A 22372-nucleotide genomic window follows, 5' to 3' on the forward strand; every position below is an offset into this window, starting at 1 on the left:
GACAAAATAAACTATGTGATTAAAGTGGAAATTTCAAGATTACAGTTGACATTTCGTGCTTTTTTTCCCACTGTATGCCTATTTTTTTCTCTGTACCTTAATAAGCTTTCATATGACACTCAGACGGTGGGCTACGACTTACCTTTTCACAGCGACTTTGATATCTGACAACTTCTTTTTATTTCAGGCATTGTGCGACTTTGTGAACTTGAGCTTTCGAGTTTCTCCGACACTCTGTCACTCGATCAACTTTCTTTTGTTCATTATACCACTATTTAAACCAACAAATAGTAAGTTTTTCCTTGCCTCCACTTGGTATTCGCTGAAATTTTTCTATTTTCCCCCATGCTTTTGCCATTGTCTTTTCACAGAAGGCTGAGCTTAAGGGCTATTAATATTGATTTGCATATTCAAAGAGGTGTAATTCTGGGAGGAGTTGGGGTGGGACAGCAGGTGCGTGCATGTGTTACTTTTCACGCTGACCGGGATTTATGTAGCGGAAGAACATGGAAGTTGGCGAAGGCACAGATTTATGCATCTGTATTTTTTTGTGCGTATGAACATTTCTGCTTTTGTCCGTACACCATGTTATAGTGTGAATTCTATGCACGGCATTACACATGAGACCCCAGGTCATTATCAAGCTGAAAGGTGAAACATCACCCTTGTCTGAGGATGTGTGCACTCTGGAGCAGGTTTTAATTTACTCAGGAGTGGCTTTAGTCTAACCACTCTACCATAGACTCCTGATTGATGGAGTGCTATAGAGATGACGCCTTTCTGACAGGATCTCTCATCTCAACAAATGACTTCTGAAGCTTGATTAGAGTGACCAATGTGTTCTTGGTCACCTCCCTGACCAAGCCCATTATTGCCCAGTTACTCAGTTTGGCCAGGTGGCCAACTCCATGAACAGTCCTGGAGGGTTCCAAACTTCTTCTGTTTCACAATTATTGAGGAGACTGGGCTCCTGCAAACACATAAAGTTTTAGAAGTAGTTTTATACCCTTGCCAAGATCAGTCAGTCAGTCATTCTCCAACCCGCTGAATCCTAACACAGGGTCACGGGGGTCTGCTGGAGCCAATCCCAGCCAACACAAGGGCGCAAGGCAGGAACAAATCCCAGGCAGGGTGCCAACCCACCGCAAGACACACACACACACACACACACCAAGTAAACACTAGGGCCAATTTAGAATCACCAATCCACCTAACCTGCATGTCTTTGGACACAGGGAGAACATGCAAACTCCACGTAGGGAGGACCCGGGAAGCAAACCTGAAGAAAAATTATTTAGAGATGTGTCTTCACCTGCTATGCTCTATCAAGCTTTATCACATCACAACACAGCCAGAAAGTCATGTGAAGTCTGTGCATGCAGCGGCCTGTTCCTTCAAATGGACCAGCACCCTGTTCCGATTTGGTTCCTGCTTTGTCATTAATATAGCAGGCATTCAGTAGGTTTAAAAAATTGATGGAATGGAAGGACATTTGTTTGCCATCAAAGGCTTAGTAGCACTCTATCCATTTCATCTTATTCCATGCTAGCATTTTCACTTAGTATAGAGTCAACAAAATTAACAAAAATTGAGATGTAGTTTCTTCATTCACTTTGTACCTTTGGCTATATAATCAATGGCTGAATGATTGATTAAGGCATGATGGAAGTGTAGCATACCTATTTTAGGAAAACTGTAACAAAGATATAATCAGTGATTGTAAATGAGGTAAACTTAAAAAAAACTGCTGCTGTTCCCTTCTAGTGTGATAAGCCAAACGCCTCGTCTCTCCAGCCTCTGTGAACCTCCCACCTCTTTACGCTGCCACTCAGAATGTTTTTCCTGTTTTTTCTGGCTGACTCCAAACTCCCCTTTCAAGATCCAGCTGCCATCAGTGTTTATAACTCACTCTGACTTGGCTGCTGTCACTGCATTTACCTCATTTGATTTGGCCTGCCATCTCACACACAGCCCCCACTAGATTCTCAAGTCATTTGGCACTTTCTTAACAGCGCGGGCAGTTTTACTCCAGCTGAGATTTATGTTGTCAAGGTTATGGGGGATTGTTGGACTTTACAATACCTGAATGAATGCTGAAGCAAAGAGTCCAAACACCGACGGTACAGTATTCTGAGAATTTAATAGTCTTTTAAATTTGGCAACTAGCCTTGACATAGAACAAAAGTCAAAGCATAATTCCATTTATGAGCAGAATTTTAGATGAAGTCCAAAGAGACTGAAATGATAAAAAAGCAAAAGTAAAACAAAAAAAAATCATAAAAATGTATTTGATTATCCTTTTGGGCTTTTTGCTGTTATCTCAGTCCTCTATAGAGGAAACTTAATGAACAAATTAAGATGAGGGATAGAAAAAGCTAAAGGGGCACTGATATTTGCCACGGATAGGTCAGGGGTGCCGTTTAGCCATCTGGAGGGGCAGATGAGGTGAAAAAGCTGCAAGAAATCTCATAATGCACTGTGTAACAGCTATGACACTGGCTTGACTGTGAGCCCAGCTAGAGCAGAGGCTTCCAATAAGCATTTGCACCATAATCTCCAGTCGTATCTGATTATTTTTGGAGAGTTTGGAATTATTGCTGTTGTCGGACTTTTTAAAAATGTTGTTTTCATTTATATTTTGCGATGATACTGTTGCATCTTTGATTATGTCATTTAGTACTATGGACACCCCTCTGAAGCATAGCTACTGTGGAGGACTCATCTGAAAGTACAAACTTCTTATTGGAGCTTTACCTAAAAAATAAAACTCACAAAATAATTAAAGGCTTTGTTAGATAAAGAGTTTCAGGTAGTTGATTAAAACACCATCCTGATCATAATTATTGTTATGCTTAATTCTTAGAATTTTCCGGCCACTTGCTAACTTACACTCCTTATTATGAACATTGCTCCTGCTTGTTACAACTTGAACAAGAAGGGGTAATTAGGTGTGAGTGAAGCAGGGGTAAAAAAAAAATGTAAAAACTTAAAGGATAAGTTCCATTAGTTGTCATCAGCAAGAAATGTGGAAGGCGTGTTTTCCAAAATCGAATACTTTGGTTCTTCAAACCCCAGCCCCCATTTTAAACCGCAGCTACAGATGGGATATTCTTTAAAATTTATAATAAAAATTCTTTATCTAAGAAAACAATTTCTGGGCAAGTTAACGTACACACCAAATAGCTAATAGTTTGCTGACACCCTTCAAATGTACTGAGTTCAGGTGTTTCAGCTGCACACATTCTTAAAAAGTGCCTAAAATCAAGCATGTAGCCATGGAGTCTCCATTGACAAACACTAGCAGTTAAATGAGTTTTAATGAAGAGCTCAGTGACTTTAAACATGACACTGTCATAGGATGGCACCGTTGCCTTAAGTCAGTACTTGAAATCCTTGCTCTGGCAGATCTGCCCCGGTCAGCTGTAACTGCTATTATTGTGGAGTGGAAGTGTCAACAACAACAGCTCAGCCATGAAAGACCATGAAAACTCACAGAGTGGAGCTGCCGAGTGCTGAAAAACATAGCATGTAAGAAACACTTATCCTCTGTAGCATCACACACAGTAGAGGTCAGAACTTCAACTGGAAGTAACATTGGGATTGTGTATCAGGAGCTTCATTAAATGGTTTTCTATTGCTGAGCAGTTACACACAAGTCTCAGATCACTATCCGCAACGTCAGCTGAAATTTTTCATGCTATGGAGCATCTAGAGTCACTATCTGACAGTCTGATGGATGAATCTGGGTTTGGCAGATGCCAGGAGAATGCTACCCTCCGAAATGCATAGTGCCTACTGTAAAGTTTGGTGGAGGAGGAGTATTGGTGTAGGTCTGTTTTTGAGGATTTGGGCTAGGCCCCTTGGTTCTAGTGAAGAGTTATTATTAATGCTTGACCATACAAAATCATGTTAGACAATTGTGTTAGTCCATCTGTGTGGTAACATTTTGTTTAGGCTTTTTCTGTTCTACCATTAGTGTACCACTATGCAGAAAGCCAGGTCCATAAATATACAGTGTGATGAGTCTGGTGTGGTGGAACTCAAGTAGCCTACACTGAGCCCTTACCTTAACCCAACTGAAAACCTTTAGGATGAACTGGAATGCCAATTATGAGCCAAATCTTCATGTCCAGTACCAGTACGTAAATCTCACAAATGCTCTGTTGACTGAATGGGCACACATTTCCACAGACACAGTTCAGAATCTTGCGAAAAGCCTTCACAGAAGAATGGAGGGTATTACAGCCACAAAGGTGGAGGGTCAACTCTGTATTATTACCCATGGTTTTGGAATAGGATATCAAACAAACTCATATAGTTGTGATGGTCATCTTTTAACAAACATTAGGCCATATAGTGTACTATAATTGTGAAAAAAGTGACCCGAAAAATACCAAACTTAACTTTTAAGTGAAAAGGAGGAGTGCTGTGAAACATTCAAAATGTTCATAGATTTAAGCAGGTCAGATGTGCTATTACAAATAGATGCTGCAAAGCAAATGGAATTCTAACTGGGAATGTGCCCATTCCATTCATTCATCTGCCCTGCACTCCTTGTTCATTTTAACACATGCTTTTCCCTTGTATTGGACAGTAGTGGACAGGCGGAGTGGTGGCTCTGAGGCTAGGGATCTGCACTGGCAATCGGAAGGTTGCCGGTTCGAATCCCGTAAATGCCAAAAGGGACTCTGCTCTGTTGGGCCCTTAAGCAAGGCCCTTAACCTGCAATTGCTAAGCGCTTTGAGTAGTGAGAAAAGCGCTATATAAATGCAAAAAATTATTATTATTATTAGTAGCTTTCCACAGCTTCAGGAGTAAAGGAAGGACAACATTGTGGTGATTAGTCTTAGACAAAGTGAAATAAACAGATCAAAGTCTTTTTCAAGTACATTGAACAATTTTACTTAGAAAACATGCCGTTTATATATGCAAAGAATTATGGGAACAGGAAATGGTTGGCAGGAAGTGACGTTGGAGACAGGAACTGGAACCAACGTCATCAAGGTGAGACGGAAGTGGAGTAACCTGAGAGGGCCAGATGTGACGTCATCACTGATCACCGGAAGTGACGTTGTCGCGTCCATTTTGGTACCCGGAAGTGGAGGCGATTAATTTCCTTCTGTTTTTCTGTTGAAAGAAGAGATTCAGGTAAATATCACGTGATGACCCCTTATCTTGCCATAGTTCACTCACCTTTAGGCTCTTTGACTGCCTCCTAATCGCACGTACGTGACATGACCCCACCCCTCAGCCCAGACCCATCGGGTCGGGCGACCTGCACCGAGAGATCGTGGATCCGGGAGAGAGCATCCACATTGGCCGGCAAGGAACCCCTAAGATAAATAACACTAAAATGATAAGGTTGAAGATCCAAAAACCACATAGTGACGCGGGGATTAGACTTCTGATGAAGGGACATCCACTGTAAAGCGGCATGAGCCATCACCAGAGTAAATTACCGCCCCAATAGGTAGTACCTTAATAACGTGATAGCACACTTAATCGCCAAGGCTTCTCGCTCCACCGCGGCATACTTGGTCTCCTGGTCCAGCAGTTTCCGGCTGAGGTACATAACGGGGTGTTCAGCACCATCGACGCACTGGCTCAGCACGGCACCAAGTCCTGTGGCCGATGCGTTGGTCTGGAGGATGAAAGGGATAGAAAAATCAGGAGATTTTAATACAGGTGCTGAAGTAAGGGCCAACTTTAAGTCACTGAATGCTTTATCAGCCGAAACATCCCATACCACTTTCAAAGGTGCTCGTTTCCTTGTTAAATTAGATAAGGGCACAGCAATTTTGGAGAAATGCGGTACAAAATGGTGATAGTAACCCGCCAAACCCAGAAATGCTTGAACCTGCCTCTTAGTCATCGGACGGGGCCAATTAATGATGGCACCAATTTTACCACATTGTGGTTTAACAATACCCCCACCCACCAGGTAGCCTAAATATTTGGCTTCTCTTAATCGAAAAAAACATTTCTTCGGATTAATACGAAGACCCGCTGATGCTAGCATGGAGAGTACTGTTTTAACCTGCAATGTTCCTTCCACGTGCCGGAATAAATGACTACATCATCCAGGTAGGCGGCATGAATTGTGAGGCCATAGCAGTGTTTCCACCAGACGTTGGAAGGTAGCTGGTGTCCCGTGCAAACCAAAAGTAAGGACCCTGTATTGCCAATGTCCACTAGGTGTACTAAAAGCACTTTTTTCTTTAGCGGAGGCCGCTAAGGGAATTTGCCAATACCCTTTCGTCATGTCGAGAGTAGTTAGGAATTGGGCGTTCCCCAGCCGATCAAGTAAATCATCCACTCATGGCATGGGATACGCATCAAACTTAGAGACCTGATTAAGTTGACGGAAGTCATTGCAAAACCTCCATGACCCATCAGGTTTCAAAACCAAGACAACTGGACTAGACCAAGGGCTATAGCGTTCTTCAATAACCCCTAATTCTAGCATTTGTCTGATTTCCAACTCTACTTCCGCTTTCTTTGCCTCCGGGAGCCTATAAGGTCTCTCTCTGACAATTACCCCAGGGTTAGTAATGATGTCATGAACAATCAACGCAGTTCGTCCAGGTATTTCGTTCACAACTTCGGGTACAGACAAGATAGCCATTTCGAGATCTTGTCGTTGTTCTGGAGTCAAACCAGGACCAAAATTAAGGTGGGAATGTGACATAAAAAGAGAACGAGGCTGGCCGGAGGAGGGATCAAGTTCCCTGTCCTTCCACGGTTTCAGCAAATTAATATGATACACTCGTTCACTCGGTCAACGATTGGGTTGTTTAACCAAATAGTCAACGAGACCTTTCCTTTCCTTAATTTCTTAAGGGCCTTGCCAATGTGCTAATAATTTAGAATGTGAAATTGGGACCAGTACCATTACACGATCACCCGGGACAAATTCCAGGATGGTGGTGTTTCTGTTATAATAACACGACCGCGCTGCTTGTGCTTTTTCCAAATTCTCTTTTAGAATATGTCTAATTTTCTCCAATCTATCGCGTAATTGCGCGATATATTCAAGAATATTTGAAGTAGGAAGGAGCTCCTCTTCCCAACCTTCTTTTAACAAATCCAATATCCCTCTGGGTTGTCTAACATACCATAATTCAAAAAGAGAGAAACCAGTAGAGGACTGTGGAACTTCCCGATATGCAAACAAAACGAGAGGAAGCAACTGATCCCAGTTTCTCCCATCCTCATTAACTACTTTGCCTAACATCTGTTTTAAAGTTTGATTAAAATGTTCTACCAAACCGTCAGTTTGGAGATGATAGACCGCAGTTTTCAGATGTTTTATTCGGAGTAATTTAGCTACCTCCCTGAACGTCTCTGAAGTGAAGGGAGTCCCTTGGTCCGTCAGAACCTCTTTGGGGATCCCTACACGAGCGAATATCCCTACAAGTTCCCATGCGATGTTTTTAGTAGTAGCCGAGCGCAACGGAACAGCTTCGGGGAATCGAGTGGCATAATCTACTAGGACTAAAATATATTTAAAGCCCTTTAACAAGGGTTCTAGGGGTCCTACGAGATCAATTCCAACTCGTTCAAAAGGAATATCAATAAGGGGAAGGGGAATGAGAGGAGCCCGGGTCCTTCTTGGAATCTGGCGAAGTTGACACTCCGGACATGAAGTACAAAATCGTCGGACCTCCTCATTAATTCCCGGACAATAAAATCGAAGTTTTATTCTCTCCAATGTTTTTGCTGAGCCTAAATGGGCTCCTAGAAGGTGAGCCTGTGCTAATTCACACACTTGTCGCCGAAAAGTGCGTGGAATTAACAGCAACGCTCGCACTTCACCCCCGTGTTCTGCCACTCTATATAATAATTCATTTTTAAGTACAAAGAATGGCATTGGGGGCGGCACGGTGGCGCAGTGGGTAGCGCTGCTGCCTCGCAGTTGGGAGACCTGGGGACCTGGGTTCGCTTCCCGGGTCCTCCCTGCGTGGAGTTTGCATGTTCTCCCCGTGTCTGCGTGGGTTTCCTCCGGGCGCTCCGGTTTCCTCCCACAGTCCAAAGACATGCAGGTTAGGTGGATTGGCGATTCTAAATTGGCCCTAGTGTGTGCTTGGTGTGTGGGTGTGTTTGTGTGTGTCCTGCGGTGGGTTGGCACCCTGCCCAGGATTGGTTCCCTGCCTTGTGCCCTGTGTTGGCTGGGATTGGCTCCGGCAGACCCCCATGACCCTGTGTTCGGATTCAGCGGGTTGGAAAATGGATGGATGGATGGAAGAATGGCATTGGTGGCATGGGATTTAGGGCTAAATAGCTCTCGGTAGATATTATTGCATTCCTTGCCAATTTTAAGGAATTATCGTTCCATTAATCTCTTTTAAATGAAGAAGGTGTTAATAAGAATTGAGTAGATAAATTTTGTATTGGGTCTCTTTCGACCTCAATGGGAGGGGCTTCTGCCTCCACGTCCTCTACGTTAACTGTACTAGCTCCTGCAGAGGATGATGGGACATCGATTTTTTCGCATTGGGTACCCGTATGGGTCCTTGCTACTGGGGAACACGGCGTGGAGGCAGTCGGAGTATTATTCTCCATTACTAAGCCCAAATTCTTTTTAGGTACAGTTATGTTATTACCGCTGTTAATTTCATTTCAATCTCTTCCTAATATGACTGGAAAAGGGGGATCCGGTAATACAGCCATGGCCATTCCTGTTACGTTGTGATTTACTGATACCACACATCTAGCTGTTTTATAATACCGGATATCCCCATGAATGCATTTCAGACTAGTTTTTATTTTTGTCCACAGTTGCGGTAAATGAATCAGGCAGCAACAATAGAAATGTTACTCTCGGAATCAAACATTGCCCTTACTTTTCTGCCATTTATAATAACTGCACCTGTATATGGAAGAGACAAAGGGTTAGTCACTGTGGCACAATACCTTTCTCCCTTCCCCAATGAACAATCTATGGGCTTGAAACTACAGTTAGGGGACAGATGTCCAATCTCTCCACACTTGAAACAGTGAGGGTGGTTGACCTGTCTATCTCTTTTACGGATGGCAGACTCGGGAGCTTGTCGGGTTGGCTCAGAAGCTGCCCCACGTGCCTGTTGGGTATGATGAGAAAACCGTTCTGATCACCCCGATTTACAAGCTGCCCAGTGACGCTCAGCAATCTTGATTAGGGTGTCCATATCTTCATAGTTTTGTTTCCGGACCTGCTGGGTGATATGGTCAGGGAGGGAAAGAACGAAAGTTTCACAAGCCAATAGCTCACCCATCTTGTGAGAACTATTAATGTCTGGCCGTAGCCAGCGACAAACTTTTCCCCAAGCCTCAAAGGCCTGGGTTCTCAATGGCCTCTTAGGATCGAACTGCCACTCTTTCCATTCTCTCACCTGCTGTTCTGGAGATATGCCGTAGCATTTGAACACCTCTAGTCTTAGAACGTCATAATCAGCGGCCTGCTCCTCGGTTAAATCATAATAGGCTCTCTGCGCTGTCCCCTTCAGGTAGGGAGCCAGTAGGTACGCGCTTTCCGACCTCTGCCATGCGTTCCGCTTAGCGGTACACTTGAAAATCAAAAAATATGTCTCAATATCATCATCCTCTGTAAGAGTGGTTAGTTGGGTTGGTAATGACCAAGCGGTCTCCGTCCGTACTGCGGCAGCGGCACGAGCCTTGGATTCTGCTGTTTGTGTCCGAGTCTCGCCCATCTGTACTTTCAAAGTACGTAGATCGCTCATGATAGAATTGAGTACGGTGTTCAGGTCCTGTTCTTCCAACATTTTGAAAAAAAGAAAAACAATCCTGCCGGCTATGCCAATTGTGGTGATTATTCCTTCGGGAAAATAAATCTTCACAAACAAGACAAAGTTTTGGGGACCGTCCCCATATATTGTCATATAGACAAAGTGAAATAAACGGATCAAAGTCTTTTTCAAGTGCATTGAACAATTTTACTTAGAAAACATGGCGTTTATATATGCAAAGAATTATGGGAACAGGAAATGGTTGGCAGGAAGTGACGCTGGAGACAGGAACCGGAACTAACGTTATCAAGGTGAGACGGAAGTGGAGTAATCTGAGAGGGCCGGAAGTGACGTCATTGTGGATCATCGGAAGTGACGTCGTTGAGGCCATTTTGGTACCCGGAAGTGGAGGCGATTACTTTCCTTCTGTTTTTCTGTTGAAAGAAGAGATTCAGGTAAGTATCACGTGATGACCCCTTATCTCGCGATAGTTCACTCACCTTTAGGCTCCTTGACTGCCTCCTAATCGCACGTGCGTGACAACATCCCAGATAGGATTATGAATAACCAGACCAACATATGGTTGAGTCAAGTAGGGTAAAGTCAGCCCATTGGTTTAGGTCAATAGAACTCTAAATTTTGCTTGTTCTAAAGGATTGTAAATATCCAGAGTTATATTTTCTACAGGAATATTGTTAACTATAGATTTTGTACTCCTCTCCTGGCATTATCACTTAGCCATATCTTTTATTAGCTGGAAACTTGGTTACCATAACTTGGATTACATGCCTCATTGTAATTGCTGTCCTATCTTTAACTAAATGAGAGGTTTTGTAATTCTTGGGTATAATTGGCAAGGTTGTTACTGTTGTCGTTTCTGATATTTTTTCAGCTTATTTTAAAAGTTAATGGATCTATCTATCTATCTATCTATCTATCTATCTATCTATCTATCTATCTATCTATCTATCTATCTATCTATCTATCTATCTATCTATCTATCTATCTAAGAGATATTCATATTACTTCTTTAAGTGGATATTTGTGCAACTGTTTAGTGATTTTTTTGCGTTACTGGTGTCATATTATATTTGTAAATCTGAGCCTGTTCTTAGTTAAGTCTACTATACTGGACACTGCAAGAATAAACTCAATGACGCTACCATATATGCAAATATGAGAATATCTCAAAAGTGACTGCAATGTGCAATATTTATGAAAAAGATAAAAGCAATATAAAACACACAAGTGGTTTATCATTGTTTGATTAGGCTACATTTTATTTTGTAAATATTTTTTATACAGTAGTTCCCCTTCTACATTTCATGAATACTTTTGGAATTACCATTTTTGACTACATTTTGATATTTTTTAAAATTTTTTAATAGTGTCTTGTTTTGTTTATGCCGCAACACTAATTTTTTTTCATGATAATTACTATGTTTGCTTTCTATTGCTACAACATGACAACCACACGTATTCAAGCATCCAAGATTATGGAGAAATAATTTTATAAATTTGAATTTAAGGCACTGACTTGCATTTTCACTTTAGACTTAGAGTTTTGAATTTACATTTACATTACTGGTTTGGTGGCTTTTGGGTAGTTCTCCATCCATTTAGTAAACTTGATTCATCTCGCTTTTTCGGTATTAAGAGAGTAATATGATAAAAATGGTCAGTTATTCTGTATGTCATGTTGACTGTGAATACAGTTGATGGTGAGTGTCACCTAAGAGTGATTTCCATATTATTATTATTATTAATTTAGCTTGTACAAAATGACATAGTGCACAACTTGTATAATGTGCAGACATAGTTATGAGCAGCAAATAATCAACCAGTTCTGTTTAGTATTTGGGAGCCAGAGCCTTCCTTGGCTGCATCAGGAGCAAAGCAGGAAACAAATCTGGTCAGAATGCAAGGTTGTAATAGCATTGCACTCATTCACAATGGCTCAGCACAGAGCCTCTAGTTAACATAACATGAATGACTTTGAGAAGTGGGAGGAAAACCCGACTCTGTAAAACTAAAAACCATGTAGACACTGAGGAAATGTGGAAACTTCACAAAGAGAGTGCACCGGCCAGGATTTCCCATCTCTTGGTATAATAATAATAATAATAATAATAATAATAATAATAATAATAATAATAATAATTCTTTACATTTATATAGCGCTTTTCTCACTACTCAAAGCACTCAAGCAAAAGTGCTATTCACCATTCCTCTGTGTCTCACAGTAAATATTAAAAGTCAATTAAGTTATTTTATATTCTGCAGCTGTTATTATGTATGAAAAAAACTAGCTATTTAAACAAAAATGTAACATTTTGAAGTGTACTTATGAAAATGACACTTAAATCTGAAATCTAAATCCAATAATTTACAATTTTTTTGAAACTGAGTTGATAGGTTAACCTGAACAACTGCTTAAAAAGTGGACTTTTTGAGGATTATTCATGTAATGTGAAATGAAATTAACTTTTACATCTCTTATTTTGTTATTGAACAATCACATACCCTGTTTGATGTAATATTGACTTGAGATTCATTTGGGAAATAGTGAATGGTCACAGAAGCACTTACACATTTGGAATGTTAAAGGAGGCTACATGCAAGGATGAATTTTGTTGTATTTTGAATTGTGTTTGTATTTTAAAACTACTTTTAGAATGCAAGAGAGATAAAAAACTGAGGCTGTAAAAAATGTGAAAAGTAGCATTATGGAGTTTGACAAATCCTCATCTTCTTGGTTATACTCCCCACTTCTTCAGTCTCTTTCCTCAGTGTTTCTTTCATCTCAAAGTTTGTTATTCTCTATTTACATTTAATTCTTAAGAATTTAAGTGAGGGATGGGGGGGTTTTGTTAGAAATCAATATCAATTCAATATTTCTTTTATCAATTAGACATGGGTCAGTCTGTAGGCCTTCTTCAGTAATGGATAGGAGAATTGTATGATGGTAAGGAGTTGGATTTATTTTTGCCTACCACATTTTTGCACCACTGCTTAGTTATTGCGAATTAGATGAAAACATTAAAAAAATGGAAATGTTTTTAACGTATTAAATATTGTTCAGATAGCACCTTAAACAGTGATCAATGATCACTAACTATAGTGAAAGTTACTGATGCATATTTGAATGTGAACACATCCAATTGAAAGTTCCAGACTGAGTTAGCGGTGAGATTTGATCCAACAACATAGCAGCTTATTCTCCATTTCTTTATTCATTGGTTTACTGAACATGCAGGGGTTGAAAGGGTGAAATAGTGATACAAGTGGCAATGAGCTGTCCACTTACTGAAGCAAGACAGTCCAACTATAGAGTCACAGGGCACTACAGCCTCATCTTGGCAAACCTGGTAAGTCACTAGCAGTAGTCACTGTTATCTTTTCTGGCATATACTTTAGAATGATGAAATGTGAAGTGCCTTAGGATTACAGTAGGACCTCGGAACATGAACGTCTCCAGACTTGAACAATTCACAACATGAAAGGGTCTTCTGTACAAAAACTGAGGACATGAACATCATGTTAAAATTTGTACGGATGAAGAGGCGGCCATGAGGAGCCAAGACAAAGCCAAACAGGCCTATGTACACTGTATATGCCCATGACTCAGCCTCAGTATCACCGCAGATCTCCTGTTGTAAAGACAAGCTGAAACTGTGTTCTCTGTGAAGTGTTTTTTTTTTTTTTTTTTGCTTTTTTTGGGTGTTTTTCCTGTTGAAAATGGCCCCTATGAAAGTTAACAATTGAGAGTAGCAAAGCGAAGACGAACCTTGTATGTGTTACAATTGAGCTAAAAAAGGAAATAATAATGAAACATGAAAGTGAGTCACATGTGTCGACTCTTGTGGAGGAGTATGGGATGGCCAAGTCGACGATAAACACATTTTTGAAAAATAAAAACACAATTTTAGGTCATTTCTATTTGTTGTATGTGTTTATCTCTTCTGTGCATGGATTTCATTGGTTTTAAAATGATTTTTAGCATTAGTTATGTACATATAGGGGTATAAATAAGCAATCATTTGGGGGTCTGGAACGGATCAATCCTATTTACATGAATCGAAACTCGACCAAATCAAAACTCAACCAGCCTTCTGGAAAGGATCAAGTTTGTGTTCTGAGGTACCACTGTATATCATTTAGAGTACACAGCTGATGAGTGGTCTGTCACTCAATTTTCTGACTCACTTATCTAGTTTAGACTTGTGGGGAATTAATTCCTATTCCAGCATGACTTAGCACAAGGTAGAAACCAAACCTCAATGGTATCCCTTCTGTCACTGGACACATTCATGCATACAATCACATTCTTTCATACAGGACAGGATTCGAGTCACCAGTTAACCTGCATGTCTTTGCAATGTTAGAAAGCACCTGGATTACCTAAAGAAAACCCCACAGGTGCATGGGGCAGCATGTGCAAACTCCCCAAAGGGATTTACATCTGTGAGACATTAGTGTTAACCACTGTGGCACCAAGCCACACATTTTGAATGCAACTGATTACAAACTTTTATCATTGGAACTGAGCATATCATTATTTAAGTTTGATATAAGAAACCCTCTTAAACACCTTGAACCAGTTACGCAGTGAATCAAACAGTGAGTAACTGAGCTTATAAAAAGCAAAAGTTTTTTGACCATGTCTGTCCTGTTTAATGCAGTCAAGGCTTTGTTCTCTGGTGTACAAGACAAAGAAGTTGGTGTCATTCACCTCCACTACACAGACAGGAACATTTTAACTGCTCCTTTTTCTGGTCAAATACTTTTTATGAGGCCACTAACATCAAATTATATTCTGTATATTTCCAATGCATATACACGTGTGTATATAATGTACACTGTACATGTGCATCGTGAAGTGTGTGTATGAGTATACTGTGTATATTGTATGTAATTGCACAGTGTGAGATGTTTGTCCATGTTCTGTATACACAGTGTATATGCCGTATAGGTGAGCGGATACAGCATACAGTATGTACTCCTTATATATAGTATGTACTGTATGTGTGAAATCTGTATGTGAGTGTGTACATACAATTTCCAAACCCATTCAAGCGAGTTCAGGGGCACTGGGTACAAAACAGGATCCTGACCTGAATAGGGGGCTATTCCATTGCAGGGTCCGCTCTCTTCAGGATGCATTTCTTTACACAGAGGGTTTGTGGGATTCTGGAGCAAACTACCGAGATATGCAATTGAAGCAGAAACCCTGTCAGCATTTAGGGAACATCTGGATGAGATATTGGGACAGCTTAACCATTAGCTAAAGAAACTAGCTTCATGGACTGGATGGTCTTCTGTTGTTTGTCACTTTTCTTAAATTCTCACACACATACCCACATAAGAGCCAATTTGGAAACAAAAGTCAAACTAACCTGCAAAATACCCAGAGATAAATCCACACAGACACAGGAGATCATGCAAACTTCATATACATAACATCTGAATGCAAGAAGCAAATCCAGGCTGCTAGATCTGTGAGGTGGTGGCACTATCCACTGAGCCACCATGCTGCCTAAATACTGTCTGTTTAGCATATATACCGTAACAAGGTATGTATGTGTGTCATATAAGTAGGTGGATGGGTGTGTGTGTGTGTGCACATATTCTATAAGGTATCTACACATGCACATATTAACACACACACGCTGTAAGCGGATCCTGTAAATCTGCTCCCATTTTCTGTGTATTCTATTTGGAAGAGTCATGTTTCCAGTACATAACCTTTCAACAGTAAGGTGATTGTTTCTTCAGTACATACCTACTGTGGCTGAAACAGCACATTACTGGATAGTTCTGCAAGTCTCTCATTTTGTTTAGAAAGAGAAGGGGGAAAAAAAAACCTGGCAAGAGAAAACTTTTGGAAATATTAAAGCTGCAAATCAGGATCCATATATGGGGGCCAGAGTCTGAAATCTGATTCTTTTTTTTTTCTTTCAAGCCACTGCAGCTTTCATCGTCTTCACCGCTTATATTTTTTTCTCTTTTTTTCTATCCGTGGCTTAAAAACAACTTCTTTTGTGATTAAAAGAGTAAAAGAAGGCAACAGCGCGCCTGTGAGCTTGATGAAGCACAAATAGAAGTTTGCTGTGCATGATGTCTGGTGGCTTTAAGATCGTGTTAGAAACATGATTGCCTTTAGCACTGTGGAGGAGGATTTCAGTTACTCAGAAGGGCCCCACTTTGAATAGCAGTCAGCGTGCATTTCAGTTTTTCCGGTTACATCTGCAGTTTTTATTTAATTATTTATTTTTAATCTGGCCAATTCCGTGAGGATGAATCCATCCAGAGGTTAACATATTCTTCAAAATGGACTGTCTGTGTATTGTCACCACAAAGGTAAGAAGAGGGAACGAGAGGGAGCGCGAGAGAGCGAGAAAGAGAGAGAGAGAGAGAGGGAGAGAGAGAGAAAGTGAGAGCGCACTGGAAAAGCCGGACGCTTTAAAGCTCTACCTTTATCTGTGTTCTTCTTTGCTGGTTTGGAATCGCTGCGCTTTCTGAATGCGTGGAACTCCGATTTGTCATGTTTTCCTTCGATTTCCTGTTTTGTCACGAGTGGGGCTTCTTTTCTTATTCTTGTGCTTGTTTGATTGAATTGTTTAAATGCCCGGGGAATAATCACGTTCAGTGCAAAGGCTGAAGAGGAAATACTGAGAGTGATGTGGTCTGAAACTTCAGAGAGGTACGGGAAACATACAAGGACAATGATTTCTGCAAGCCAATCACTTTAGACTATACTAATTAGGTACTCCGGCAGGGCGTTTAATAGGCAGGAGAATCGGACACTTTACGATTCTCATACTTGTTAGATGTTCATAATATTTGTAAATAAAAGCAATTGTGTCTGCCGATGTTTTTTTTTCTTTTTGTTGTTTCAACATTACTTTGTCTTGATTATTCTTTATCAGTTGTCGCCGACACAAGGAATTGTATACATTACTGATTAAATTGTATTATAGGAAACGGAATCAAGTTGTGTGTGCATCTCACAAGAAGAAAGAGCTGCCGGCACGGTAAGATGTGCGTAGGTAGGCGACAGGAAGTACCCGATTTCCTTCTATGGGTTGTTTTCAGCGCTTCGTATTCAGAAAGTGTGTCATTCATGACTTCTCTTCAGCTGGAATGACGATCGCGTGTCCGTTTACATAGCACTTGCGTGTCCGTGGTGCTGTCAGGCATGGTTTAAAAATAGCACTGAACATAAACGTAAATGTACATCGAGGAATTCGATCGAAAAAACAACTCTGGCTCATTTTAGGTTGCATTTTAAAGCATACACTACATTTTTATGTGTTGCGCGAGTCCTGACTTCAGGTTACCTATTTCACGCATTACACATTCACGACTAGATGGCACAGTGGTTAGTGCTGCAGCCTCACAGCACCCTCAGATCAAGTAATGGGCAGCGTGGAGTCTGCAGATTAACCTCATTGCGCCGTGAGTTTTAGCACAGGATGACTGACCGCCCGGGTTTCAGTGAAAATGTGCTGTCATTGTCTTAAGACTAGAAGCAGCTGATTTACTTGGATAGGCTCCCGACTTTCTCGGTTATGGGTAAGGACTCAAAATCCTTCATTTCTTCTAAAGACAAAATCTGAAAATTTTACTTGAGAATAGTTAATCATGTTGAGACACTCCTGTTACACAATTTCAGTGTTGCGTGCCATGCACAGTTACTTTCTGGGTGGAGTTTATGTGTTCTCCCTGTCTTCAAGTGATATTCCACCCCCGACTCTCCGAACCCCACCTCCAGACCTTAGGTTTTCTTGTCATTTGCCAACTGGTAGACACCGGAGATGATTCCATATAAGTGAGTGGGATATGTGCCTAAACAGGACCTGCAATGGACTGGCACTCTGACAAGAGCTGATTACTGCTTTACATGTGGTGCTTGGATATGTTCCAACCCCAGAAACGCAAAGTTGGTTTGATAGTGCATGGATGGCTGTAAAATGATTGACTTGTTTAGTGCTAATGAGTTTATTATTGTGGTGTTATAACATCTCCAGATGAGTACCACTTACTGGAACATTGTTGCCTCATATAAAGTGGAGCATAATTTTATTTCTGCATTCCAGTATTGGACATGATTAAGAAAATGCCCTCTAGAGAATTTTAAAAACTCCTGGGGTCTTAAGGGGAAAAGTTTAAAAAAAAAAAAAAAAGGGAGACAAAAGCAAGTGGAGGTGAATCCTATAAGGTCAGAGTGCTCAGATCATGGATAAAAGTGGACTTTGAAGCAGTGTATGAGCATTTTGAATATTGATCTGCATTTAAAGTGAGCTCTGATGTTTTTCAGTCTTCTATTTGAGTAAAATTACCCCTTTACAGTTTTATTTGTGTATGCTATAGGATGACATGGTTTTCCATCTCAAGGTCTTTTGTACATTTTCTCTTAGTTTAGATTCAAGCTCCTCCATACAGTATCTCTGCCTTGTGTAACGCTTCTGGTCCTGGAAGACACATGAATGAATAGAAAAGACATAGCAGTTATGTAATAATGTAATCACTTCCTTACTTAACTATGAAAATCCTTTTGTCATTTCTTTATGAACATTTCTGTTGCAAGTGTTTATGTCTCTATTGGTTATTGAAGAAGCATTTTAAAAATTGTATTCATGAACGGAAAAAGAGCAGGCAGATGAAGGACATATTTGCCTTTTTGGATAAAGAGATCAGAATAATTTAATGTTTCAATTCAAAGAGCTGTGGCAGCCTGCTCAATCTACAGCAACTTACAGTTAACAAGTCTATGTATGTGTGAGCTGTGAAATTAATTAATATGTGCATGTGATGGATACATATCTAACCATTAACAAACATTGTTCGGATGCACCGGGTACAAGGCAGAAGTCAACCCTGGATGGAATATGAATCAATTGAAGGGCACGTTTAGGCATTCTTCTACACTGAATCACGTATGGGCAGTTTTATGGTACATCTTTGTGAGAAATGTGTAAGGAAATCAGAATACTCAGATGAAACACCTGTCAACATGGGGAGAAATGCTTTCTCTGCATCAAAGGTATTTCATCTCTGTGTACATGTGTAAAAAATATATATACTGTGTATATTTTGATTATTTTTATGTGTACAGAGTACAGTGATATTCTTACTTGCATGTGCTTGTCAACATGCAACAGGTTTTCACCCTCCAGCACCATGATCAGTATTACTTACTTATCTTGAAACCACAACAATAAGATCATAAATACCCATTATGAGACGTTTTATATATATATATATATATATATATATATATATATATATATATATATACTAGTCATTTAGCCCGTTACAATAACGGGCGCTATAACAGTAGTGCATAAACATTAGTAGGAACAGTCTATATTAAATGGCAAGGGACTTTGACCTCATTCTTTTTGTTGGTCGTATTTTTCTTTCTTTCAGCCTTTCTTTTGTTGATGTTTACTTGCTGAGCTGACCGTTCTTCGTGGGCTGCCGCCGTGTATTGTGTGTCTTTAATTTTCTCTGACAGTAATACTGTCTTGTACAGCTCTATTCAATAAGTGCGCACACAAAAAGGCGAGCCTCAAAAGGGCGACCTCAGTTGATCGCGGCGAATAAAGGCATTCGTAGATAATTTAGTTCAAATGGCTCTGGAATGTGTGAAGAGCAACAAAGGTGCAGATCTTTATTTACGCGCGCCTTTATTCGCTGCGCCCAATTGAGGTCGCCCTTTTGAGGCTCGCCTTTTTTGTGCGTGCCGTTATTTAAGGATACCTTCTTGTACGTCCGTTGGCTTGTACGTCCGTAATATTCCTTTAATCTTCTTTGGCGGTAATACAGGCATGCGCGTCGGTAATATGCCTTTAATCTCCTCTGACAGTAATACTGGCTTGTATGTGGCTGTAATATGCATCACTGTATTGTGTACCTTTAATTTCCTCTCGCAGTAATACTGGTTTGTATTTCCTTAAAACGCCTCTAACTTTCTCTGACAATAATATCGCCCCGCGCAAGCGCACTTCACCAGAAGACACCCACACACGGACACTTGGACGCACATAGGGATTTTATATTAGGTTAGGTTTAGGTTAGGTTTCTTTATTTAGTCATGTTTACACAGGAAAACATGAAATTTACCTTCTCAGTTGCATCTAATAACAGGTAACAGACAGAATGAAATAAAACAGACAAATAGAAATAAGAAAGGTTAAGGTAAGGCAGTTAGATAAAATATATTTATACCAAAAAAAAAAAAAAAGGTAACAGGATATATATCAAAACCTTAAACATCCATCCATCCATCCATTTTCCAACCCGCTGAATCCGAACACAGGGTCACGGGGGTCTGCTGGAGCCAATCCCAGCCAACACAGGGCAAAAGGCAGGAACCAATCCCGGGCAGGGTGCCAACCCACCGCAAGACACACACATACACACCCACACACCAAGCACACACTAGGGCCAATTTAGAATCGCCAGTCCACCTAACCTGCATGTCTTTGGACTGTGGGAGGAAACCGGAGTGCCCGGAGGAAATCCACGCAGACACTGGGAGAACATGCAAACTCCACGCTGGGAGGACCCAGGAAGCGAACCCAGGTCCCTAGGTCTCCCAACTGCAAGGCAGCAGCACTACCCATTGCGCCACCGTGCCGCCAATATATATATATATATCCAGCCGTACGCTACTATATATATATATTGTGAGAGGCAGCCCGGACACAGACAGATGGACATCATTATGTCACCCAACACACGTTTATTATATACAATATTTACAGTATTCAATGCACACACCCAGTGCCTCCAGCACCAATCCCCCAAAGTCCAGGCCTCTCTTTCCAGTGCCTCTTTCCTTCAGGCTGCCTCCACTCCTCTCCAACACAACTATTGTCCACTTCCACCCAACTCCAGTCATCATTTGCAGGGAGGCGGCCCCTTTTATACACGCCCGGATGGGCTCCAGGTGCTTCCCAACACTCCTCCGTGGACACTCCCCTGTGTGGCGGAAGTGCCGGCTGTGCTCCCGGAAGCCCTCCAGGTGTCCCCAGTCTTCTTCCCCCCAGCACTTCTGGGTGTGGCGGAAGTGCTGAGGTCCAGGGCTCTCCAGGCACTGCCACGGGCCCCTACAGGGTTGAGCTTCCCAGGTCTGTACCCGTGGCCCCCAAAGGAATGAGGACGGTCGCCCCCTCGTGGTCCGGAGGAGGCATGAGCCCTCCTCCTGTCCTCCTGGGCGTCCCGGCTGGGTGCCACCCCCAGCCGCGTGCCACAATATATATATATATATATATATATATATATATATATATATAGTAGGGGGATCCCCCTGCTCGCTCCGCTTGCCAACCCCGCCAGGCCTGTGCTGCGTGCCAGCCACTTTGCATCTCTGCTGCTCGCATTGTGAAGAGGGGGGCTGAACACACCCCAAGGAGATGCGGTTGCTCCTCCGAAACCTCCTCTTAAACGGTGAGATAATGGGAAACAAATACAATTTTTTTTAACCTCCTATTTTATCGATCAGCTGCTGGCTTGCTGTTGCTGCCCTGCCACGTGATCTGCATCTTGCACGGCACTTTGAACATTTAAAAGCCTGTACAGCAGCTGTCCTTCTCTTTGTCTTTTATTTCTGGCCTCCGGCATGGTTAAATCTTTTGGCACAAAGTCTCATCTGGCAGGACGTGAGTTCTTGATTTTTTTTAGTTTCCAATGTAAAAATGGAATAAGAATCTGAAAATCTAACAACATCACATTAAAGTTTGATAAAGTCTGAAAAGAATGATACCAAACATATATACACTGTATGTAGGTTTTAAAATAAGCCAGATTTAAAGCATGACAAAAAAGTCACATAAAAACATCACTTAAAATCGTTGCACAAAATCGTTGCACTTTTAGGCTTAGGATTTTATATATAGAGAGTAGATATAGAGGTCTGATCACAATCTGATTATTTAGGTGATCACCTCCAGGCAGCGCTTGTGGTTGGTCAGCCAGATGGCAGATATCTGCCATGCCCTCTCAATTGCAAGATGCAGATCATAGACATGCTATACAATACCTGCCAATAATACAAAGAGTACACACCATGTCAAATAAATGAAGCAGTCACTGTGGCACAACGTCTGGCGTCCGAAGTTTGATCCCCACAAGGGGAAGCAAAGTTGCATGCACCCAATGACCCCAAATTGGGCGAAACATGTCATGTACTCTTTGTATTATTTGATAGGTATTGTATGGCAGGTGTATGTGTGTATATATATATATATATATATATATATATACTGCAGTGGGTTGGCACCCTGCCCAGAATTGGTTCCCTGCCTTGTGCCCTGTGTTGGCTGGGATTGGCTCCAGCAGACCCCTGGGACCCTGTGTTCGGATTCAGCGGGTTGGATAATGGATGGATGGATGGATATATATATATATATATATATATATATATACCAGGGTGGTCCAGATTTAATTATACAATTATTGCATTGCATTAAAAGTTGCATAGTTAGATCTGGACCACCCTATATATATATATATATATATATATATATATATATATATATATATATATATATATATATATATATTGGTTGAGTGAGGGAATCACAAATCCCAATCTGTTAATGTTGGGGTGCCAGCCCAGTCATCACAGTTTACTTCAA

At 41.1% G+C, this 22372-nt stretch overlaps 1 protein-coding gene across 20 annotated transcripts in view; it reads left to right on the plus strand.

Annotated features, from left to right (window-relative positions):
* The window catches only part of dlg2 (discs, large homolog 2 (Drosophila)), a 1641316-nt gene that overhangs the window by 404613 nt on the left and 1214331 nt on the right, over positions 1–22372 (plus strand). For 4 of the 20 annotated variants that reach the window (XM_051926972.1, XM_051926966.1, XM_051926976.1 and 1 more), the window contains exon 1: positions 15510–16085. The exons of 15 other annotated variants lie outside the window; for them this stretch is intronic. Coding sequence is in view for 4 of the 5 variants with exons in the window: in XM_051926966.1 (XP_051782926.1) it covers positions 16056–16085 (30 nt within the window). In the remaining variant the exon portion in view is untranslated. Of the gene's footprint in view, positions 1–15508; positions 16086–22372 lie in introns of those variants that run through there. One more of the 20 variants, XM_051926965.1, reaches the window with a different exon arrangement.

The sequence above is a fragment of the Erpetoichthys calabaricus genome, chromosome 4, assembly GCF_900747795.2.
Source record: "Erpetoichthys calabaricus chromosome 4, fErpCal1.3, whole genome shotgun sequence".
Taxonomy (NCBI): Eukaryota; Metazoa; Chordata; class Cladistia; order Polypteriformes; family Polypteridae; genus Erpetoichthys; species Erpetoichthys calabaricus.